The sequence below is a fragment of the Onychomys torridus genome, chromosome 3 (assembly GCF_903995425.1).
Source record: "Onychomys torridus chromosome 3, mOncTor1.1, whole genome shotgun sequence".
NCBI classification, from domain to species: Eukaryota; Metazoa; Chordata; class Mammalia; order Rodentia; family Cricetidae; genus Onychomys; species Onychomys torridus.
In genome coordinates, this window is record NC_050445.1 from 113,401,901 (window position 1) to 113,410,576 (window position 8,676).

The window sequence follows — 8,676 nt, forward strand, 5'->3', positions numbered from 1 at the left end:
TTTAGTTGCTTGTGGTACTTAGGGTCTTGTACATGCCGGGCAAGTACTGTGCCACTGAATTACATCTCCAACCCAATTAATATTTATCTTGATGAATGATTTTGTAAAAGAATTAGTGGTGTGTGTGTGTGTGCGTGTGTGTGTGTGTGTGTGTGCGCGCGCCTAAGGAGTCTGGAGGCATTGGATGCCTCTAGAACTGGAGTTACAGGCAGTTGTGAGCCTCCTGACTTGTGCTGGGAACTGAACTTGGGTCCTCTGTAGGAGTACTTTGCACTTTTAACTGCTGAGCCATCTCTCCAGCTCCACATCCCCTTCCCTTTTTAAGACAAGTCCTCACTATGGAGCACTGGTCAGCCTCAAACTCCAAGCAATCCTCCTGCCTCAACCTCATGAGTGTTAGGATTACTGGTGTTCACTGCTACTCAAGGCAGGGTAATGAGCTGTTTTAGTCCAATGATATGGCTTAATGAGCCATCTTAAATCAGTGTGCTGCTCTTGTGTGTTCAACGGATGCTTATTGAGCACGTAAGATGTACAGGGCATCAGAGAGAGACAAGACAGACTGCCCGTCTCTGGAAAGCTTACACACTAGAGTAGTAACAGTGGACCTGGGGAATGAAGGAAGTAAGACATGCCTCTCTTCCTTTCCCTCATCTGCCATGTGAGTTTATATCAAACATCGTACCTCTGTGTGTGTAGGAGGGTGAGGATGGACGGCTGTCTTTCTCCCTACCACCACCAGTTCCCACACCTATTGGTAGTACCTGAAACATCCTTTGAGGAACCTCTTCCTCCCATCCTCTCCTCCTTCCAGCTGCTTGGGCTCTAGTTGCTCTCTAGGAGTGCACAAGTAAGCAAGCACACATGACTCTTAGCCAAGGTGGGTGGTTCAGGTCTAGCCAGAGCTCCAGCCACAGTGATCTGTTCAGGATACTTGAGTGATCTCAAATAGCCTACCATGAATCGCAGACATGGGCAGATGCCCTAAGCCCCGGATGTTTTTTTAAGTTGAATTTAAGTCTGAAAAGCTGTAGTCCCAGATTTTTGGCAGCAATCTTATTATGCTATGCTGTTGAGGGCTAGATCAATTGAAAGGAAGTAGAGCAAAACTCTGTGTGTGTGTGTGTGTGTGTGTGTGTGTGTGCGCGCGCGCGCGCACGCGCGCGCGCGATCTTTGTGACTCTGGATGCCTAGGTCAAAGCTGCACCTCAAACCTGAGCCCTGCACCTATCAGGTGTATAAGCCAATGCTCTCCCTCCTCAGCTGAAGTGACTGGACGTCCACTTGCTCGCAGACTATTGAGTCACTTGCAGCAGCACAGAGCTTCTAAGTTGGCTGCCCTGCAAGCTGGCTCCTGCCATCTGCTCTGCAATAACCCCACCCTGTCTCAAACTCTACCCAGCCAGTTCTGAAGCTCCCAGGAGACCCTATGTAGTTGGCCAGTGAGCCAGTCCCTCTGCCATATTCCTTTCTGTCTCACAGGGCTCCTGAGAACCCCGGGCTCTGCTACCCAGCAAACAGCTGAGAGATGACCAGGCCTTACATTCTTTTTGTTTGTTTGTTTTTCGAGACAGGGTTTCTCTGTGTAATTGCCCTGGCTGTCCTGGAACTCTCTTTGTAGACCAGGCTGCCTTCAAACCCACAGAGATCCACCGGCCTCTGCCTCCCGAGTGCTGGGATTAAAGGTGTGCGCCACCGTCGTGCCTGGTGCTGTCCTTAGACTCTTAAGATGCTTAAGGTCGGGTCTGGGTCGAGTGATCAGGAGCTGCTTGCATCTGAGGACTCACTGGTTGGGGCCCTGGCTCCTTAGTCTTTGTAGCTCTGCTTATAGGGCACTCTCCCTGGGAGGGCTTCACTTCATTCCCATATATGATTTTCATTGCAACTGAGACTACAATATCCTCAAAGAATAGACTAGAGAGTTCAGTGGTTGGACCAAGGTTCTGTGGTCCAATAGGGAAGTAAATGAACGTTCAAGACCCTCCTAAGCCTTCTTTATGAATAGAGGCCACTGTGGATGGGCAGGTAGCCATGCAGGGTAGCCTAAATGGGAGAGAGATACATTCAGCTGCAGGAAGTTGTAACCATGGACGGTCCCAAGTCAGGCTAGAACCAGGGAGCGCAGTGAGCCATCCGTGTGACTACAGATTTTCCAAGTTCCAGGTCTCCAGTCTGACAGGTGGGGGCTGCTGCCGGGGAGGGGATTTGGGGACCCGCCCCAAATTCAGGTGAGCTAATCCAGCCAGAAGGGTGGAAGCTCTCAGGCTGTGCTGGTGTGGTTTAGGGTGCCTCTGGCTCTGAAACTGTCGACCCAGATTGGCTTGGCGCCCGGGTACGGGCCGGGCCTTTAGCGGGGGTGGAAGAGGAGGGTGCCGCGCCCTGCCCAGCCCAGGTGTCGTCTCCGGGGGCGGGGTTTGGGAACCGGGCAGCTGGAGAGATTCCCGGCTGCACTGGTAGGAGGGTGGCCGTCGAGGGACCGGAGCCCAAGCCCGAGAGAGACCGATACCCGGGAAAGCAGGGAACGCACTGAGCAAGGGGCTGCAAGCATGTTCTCTCGAAACCATCGGAGCCGGGTCACAGTGGCCAGGGGCTCCGCCCTGGAGATGGAGTTCAAACGCGGCCGCTTCCGACTTAGTGTCTTCAGCGACCCGCCGGAGGTGAGAGGTCGAATCCCTGCCTTCTCCTCCCAAAACTGGCAGGTAGCCCTGGCCACCCTGCCTCCTGGGCGCGCGGAGTTCTGGGTCCGCTCTAGCTCAAGTTGTTGACTTAGAAAGCCAGATGCGGGCAGGGTGCGGATCCCTCCGATCCGTGCAAGCCCACGCCTTGCCTGGTTGGGGTAATTTGCCTCTGACTGGAAAGCTCCCGATTGGCCTCAATGTGAGGGGCCCTAAAACTCAATTCCAGAACTGTGCCGGACCTAAGTCCTTCCAGCATCCTGGGCCAAGAGCATTGGGCAGCCAGGCATCCTCCAATACTTGTATTCTTAGCTTGGGTTCCAGCTGGTTACCAGCTGCCAGTAGCATCCCACACTCTGTGTGGGACCCCTAAGCCAGCCTCCGGTTGTCTCCACAGTGTCTGAAGCCCTCCCCAAGGCCTGAAGGACAAGCCTCCCAGTTACCCCAACTCCTCTCAAGAGAGATTTCAGCCTCCATAAGCCTGGGGCTTAGATAATGGAGCCTTGGCCAGCCCAGGGACGCTCCAGTACTCTCTGCTGAACAAGCCTACTGCCAAAGCAGCCTCCTTGTGAAAGCCTGTGTCCCTGCCATTGTGCCGAATACTCTGCACCAGGCACTGAGTGTGAATCTCTCTGGCCTTTCAAGACTAAGATGCCATGACTATTTTCACCCTGTGTTGTGTGTCTGTGGTGTGTGTATGTGTGTAATGCTTGCCTATGAGTGTATGTAGACCAGAGGTTTTTGTTTGTGTGGTTAGTTGGTTTTTGTTGTTTGTTTGTTTGTTTGTTTTTGACATGGGGGTTCTCACTATATTGCCCTGCCTGGTCTAGACCTGGCTATGTAGACCAGGCTGGCCTCAGACTCAGAGAGATTTGCCTGTCTCTGCCTCTGAGTGCTGGGATTAAAGATATGTGTCACCATGCCCAAACCGTCCACCACCTTTAATATATATTTGTGTGTGTGTGTGTGTGTGTGTGTGTGTGTGTGTGTGTGTGTGTTTCTGTATATGGAGGGGGTGCATGCCACAGCACAGCTAACAGCTGCCATATGTTTGGGATGGGGACTTCCTGGAGGAGTTTGGGGCCTGAGTTGGCCTGTTTTGGAAGAGAATCATGTGGGTGGTGCTGGGGTGAGAATCTGACCTAGTACAGTGATCCAGAAAATAATCCTTGGAGAAAGGAATTGTAAACAAGCTAGATATGTAGCCCAGGCTGGCTTGGAACTCATGGTAATTCTCCTGCTTCTGTTTCCTGAGTGCTGGGATTACAGGCATGCATCACTACGCCTGGCTGCCTAGTGCTTTTTATACTTTATTTTATTGTTTTGAGACAGGGTTTCATATAGCCCAAGTTGGCTTCATATTCACTATGTTGCTGAGGGTGACTCTGAACATCCTAATTCTCGTGCCTCCGCTCCCTGAGTACTCATCACCATGTCAAGTTTATGCAGTGCTGGGGAGTCAAACCCAGAGCCTTAAGCACGCTCAACTCCCAGCCCAATGCCAACTGCCTTTTAATCTCCAGGATGACTTCTTTCTAAGTGACTACCCTGTATCCTCTCTCAGGGCCTCTCCTCTGCCCTTCCATACCTGTCTAGTGCCTCCTGCAAGCCTGGCCCCCCAGCCCCTCATACCTGAACCAACTACTTTCCCTTCTTCATTCCTTGCCTCTGACTTACTCTCCCAAGTTCAGGGAGCCAGAGGCAGTGGATGTGCTATTTGGGATATGTATAGGATTCTGGGCAGTGTGGATGAGCTCTGCAGGTGGTATGCATCTGACTGATTCCACAGATCTGTTTTCTATTCCTGATCTCTGGGACCACAACCACACTAATATAAATATATGTTTATACACGCACATATATACACATATATACATATACATGTATAAATATATGACATATATTATACCACAAATGGTAGTGTGTGTTTATTTTGTTTGTTTTTGAGTCTCAAGTATCCCGGGCTTGCCACTAATTCCCCACATAGCTGAGGATGGCCTTAAACTACTGATCCTCCTGCCTCTACCTCCCAAGTGCTGGATTACTGATGTGTACCACCATGCCTGGCTTGATGTAAAGTGTTGTTTTGCTTTCTATTCTTGTGCTATATTTTCTGGAGAGCTGTACACATGTCTACCTCAGTCGTTTGCTCTGTTTATCTGTACAGATAAAACTCATTTAACTGGTGTCTTATTGAAAGCCTTTTTTTTTTTTTTTTAAGTTTGGGTGTTTAAAACACTGCCTGGGGCTGGAGAGATGGCTTAGTGGTAAAGAACAACCATTGTTCTTCCAGAGACTCTAAGTTCACTTCCTGGCACCCATGTGAGATGGTTTGTAACTCTAGCTCCAGGGGATCTGATGCCTTCTTCTGGCCTCTGTGGACACTGCATTCATATGTAATATGCATACACATAAATAATACAGTGCTAAGTGAATCTTTTTGTACATATGGCTTGTATCTGTAGGCTAAACACTTGAGTATGGGATAGTTAGGTCAAAGGATATATGAGGGCTGGAGAGATGGCCCAGAGGTTAAGAACACCGACTGCTCTTACAAAGGTCCTGAGTTCAATTCCCAGCAACCACATGGTGGCTCACAACCATGTGTAATGAGATCTGGTGCCCTCTTCTGGTGTGCAGTCATATATGCTGTATATGTAATAAATAAAGATAAATTAAAAAGAAAATTTCCTTCCTGGGTTGGGGATTTAGCTCAGTGGTAGAGTGCTTGCCTAGCAAGCGCAAGGCCCTGGGTTCAATCCTCAACTCCACCAAAAAAAAAAAAAAAAAAAAAAAAGGATATATGAATTTGCAGTTTTTGTAGATTTCTCCAAATTGTGATCCAAGGCAGAAAGGTTTTATACTCCTCCCAATCAAAAGCATGAGTGTCTCTGGTGTTTTGCAAAGCTTTTCTGGTTCATCTTGGGCAGCTGAGAGTGAGACCACCCCCCACCCCAACATAGGCAACTTGGGACTGGATTTGGGGTGGGGGACGCCTCGGCCTGATCCCTGACTGCCATTTCCTTTTCCCCTCCCCACGACTCTGGTTAGGACACAGAGCTACAGAGGAAGCTAGATCATGAGATCCGGATGAGGGAAGGGGCCTGCAAGCTATTGGCAGCCTGCTCCCAGCGAGAGCAGGCTCTGGAGGCCACCAAGAGCCTGCTGGTGTGCAACAGCCGAATTCTCAGCTACATGGGCGAACTGCAGAGGCGCAAGGAGGCCCAGGTGCTGGGGAAGACAGGCCGGAGGTGAGCAAGGGAGGTGATGGGGCTGAGGGAGGGAGGCGTTGTCCATGCTACAGTAAGTGCCTGTGTGGAGTGTATCGATGGTACAGCAAGCTGGTGGAGTGTTCAGAGCTCGGATCAACTTCCTGAAGGGGACTGCCTCGCAAACACCTGTCCTGGTCACGAAAGACACCTTAGTGTTTGAGCATGGTGGTAGGTCACCCGGAGTGGCTGGAGCTGGACGCAAGAAAGCCAGTGTGTCTGATGGAAGCTGGCAGTCCAAACCACAAGTAATGCAAACATGCTCATTTGTTGAGGCCTGCCCATGATCTGCCATGTCTCGCTGGTTAGTTTCTGGAAAACTAATTTTCTCAAAGCCAGTTCACCAAAGGGCCAATTTGCTGAATGACCAATATACCACAAATTGACCATAGCTTGTTGTACCTGGGGTTCACCACCATCAGAGGCAGGAGTTGGGAAAGCACATAATTAAAAATCACTTAAAGGAAGGCTCCCCATTTGTGGAAATCAGTTGTGCATTCCAAAGGAGTTCAGCGTCAGCATGTGGCCTGCACACTGTGCCAACGCTGCGGTGCATGCTACCAATCTGACAGGCCAACCATGAGACAGCTGGAGTCAAATGAAAATGTTCGGAGAGAAAAACACTTGGCAAATCGATCGCTTTGAGGATTGGCCATTTTTGGTAAATGAGTCGTTTGGGGAACTGCCTGCCTCATTCCTCATGGAGGCTGCCTGGGGAGAGGGTCCCAGCCCTCCCCGTGGGAATATGAAGTACATTTAATTCCCTAGCAGCTGATTGTGCTGTATTGTGTACTCATATCAACGATGAGATGAAAGCTGGGCATGGTGGTTTATGCCTGTAATCCCAGCACATGGGAGGCTAAGGTAAGAAGATCACTGAGTCTGAGGCCAGCTTGAGCTGCAGAGTGAGACCTTCACTCTCAAACAAACAAATGAGATACTGGGAATAAATGACTTCTAGAGTTGCAAGGAAATCCTGCCAATCTCTTCAAGCCCATGGTTTAATGTGTGTGTGTGTGTGTGTGTGTGTGTGTGTGTGTGTGTGTGTGTGTATTGGGCGGGGAGCTTGAAGGGGAATCTCTTATGGCACTTGTTCCCTCAAGGCTCCACTTGTCCCTGACAGGAGTCTGGAAGGTCAGGAACAATGCTAGGATGGGGAGGAGCCAGAGCTTCGTGTGCTGTACCTGTGTGTTAACATTGCTCAAATGTTCCTAAGACTAGCAAACCTCTGAGATCTGTCAATAGCGCTCCTAGGAGCCCCCATGGTACTGGATCAGGCCCTCTGGATAAGCGAGACAGTTGTTGAGCTTGAACTGTTTAGGGGGCCCCCAGGCAGTGGGATCGGGACCTGTCCCTAGTGCATGAACTGGCTTTTTGGAGCCTAGTGCCTATGGTGAGACACTTTGCATAGCCTTGGTGCAGGGAGGAGGGGCTTGGACCTGCCTCACCTGAATGTACCAGGCTCTGCTGACTCCCCATGGGAGACCTTGCCTTGGAGGAGGTGGGAATGGGAGGTGGTTTGTAGGGGATGGCTGGGCGGGCAGGAGGAGGGAGGACAAGGGAATCTGTGGTTGGTGTGTAAAATGAATAGAAAATCTTTTAATAAAAAAGAAAAAGAAAAAAAAATAGCACTCCTCTGGTCCTTTAGTCCTGCCATGCCAACCAGGCTAGGTATTAGGGGCCTCTTAGAGCCCTTGGGAGTCAGAACAAAGGGGAGGAAAGTGGGAAGACCAGGCCAGGACTCTGTGATCTGCCCACAGACCTTCTGACAGTGTGCCGCCCCCTGAGCGTACCCCTTGCCGTGGCCGGGTCTGCATTTCTGGTAAGGAACACACAGCTGCCACAGCTGCTGGCACCCTTGCCCCATCACACCACCTCCTGGCTTCTTCTAAGCCCTCTTCCGTCCGTCCTTCTGTCCTTCAGACCTGCGGATCCCACTCATGTGGAAGGACACAGAGTATTTCAAGAACAAAGGCGGTGAGCACGACACACTGGGACAGACTCAAGAGCCTGTTCGGGGGGAGGTGGAGACCCTTGTTGACACTTCACATGTTTTTACTTCTCTTTCCCCCTTTATTCCCAGACCTGCACCGCTGGGCTGTGTTCCTGCTGCTGCAGCTCGGGGAACAGATCCAGGACACTGAGATGGTCCTGGTGGACAGGACTCTCACAGACGTCTCTTTTCAGAACAATGTGCTCTTGTGAGTGCCTTGCCTGTGGCTCCTTCCTTCCCTCCTCCACTCCGGCTCCAGCTCCTGTGGGACTGCTCTGGGGTGGAGGTGGAGAGGGAGAAGGAGAGGCAGATGGCCCATGGGTATACCCTGTAGGGCTGTCCTGACTGATGCCCTTCTTCCCCCTACGCCCTCCTGAGCCTCTCACCCATCACCCTCTCTCTCTCTCTCTCTTGCACTTGTGTAGTGCAGAGGCAGGGCCAGACTTTGAACTGCGGCTGGAGCTGTATGGAGCCTGTGTGGAAGAGGAGGGGGCCCTGGCTGGTGCCCCCAAGAGGCTTGCCACCAAACTCAGCAGCTCCCTGGGCCGTTCCTCAGGGAAGCGTGTCAGGGCATCGCTGGACAGTGCTGGGAGCTCTGGGAACAGTCCCATTCTGCTGCCTACCCCGACTGTAGGGTAAGACCATATACTCACTACCCAAGGCCTTTAGCTGCCTCCAACTCCCCACTGGTGACCATGTCACACTGAATGAGCAGGCATTCTGGCTAACCCTAGAAGTT

The 8,676-nt window shown here is 51.1% G+C and overlaps 1 protein-coding gene across 2 annotated transcripts in view; it reads left to right on the forward strand.

Annotated features, from left to right (window-relative positions):
* Positions 1–2,402: 2,402 nt before the first annotated feature.
* Positions 2,403–8,676, forward strand: part of Rtkn (rhotekin) — a 13,831-nt gene continuing 7,557 nt past the window's right edge. The window contains exons 1-6 of one of the 2 annotated variants that reach the window (XM_036182223.1): positions 2,403–2,657; positions 5,727–5,926; positions 7,705–7,766; positions 7,868–7,921; positions 8,028–8,145; positions 8,363–8,572. In XM_036182223.1, the coding sequence (XP_036038116.1) occupies positions 2,547–2,657; positions 5,727–5,926; positions 7,705–7,766; positions 7,868–7,921; positions 8,028–8,145; positions 8,363–8,572 (755 nt within the window). In that variant the 5' untranslated portion in view covers positions 2,403–2,546. The remainder of the gene's footprint in view (positions 2,658–5,726; positions 5,927–7,704; positions 7,767–7,867; positions 7,922–8,027; positions 8,146–8,362; positions 8,573–8,676) is intronic. The other variant, XM_036182224.1, reaches the window with a different exon arrangement.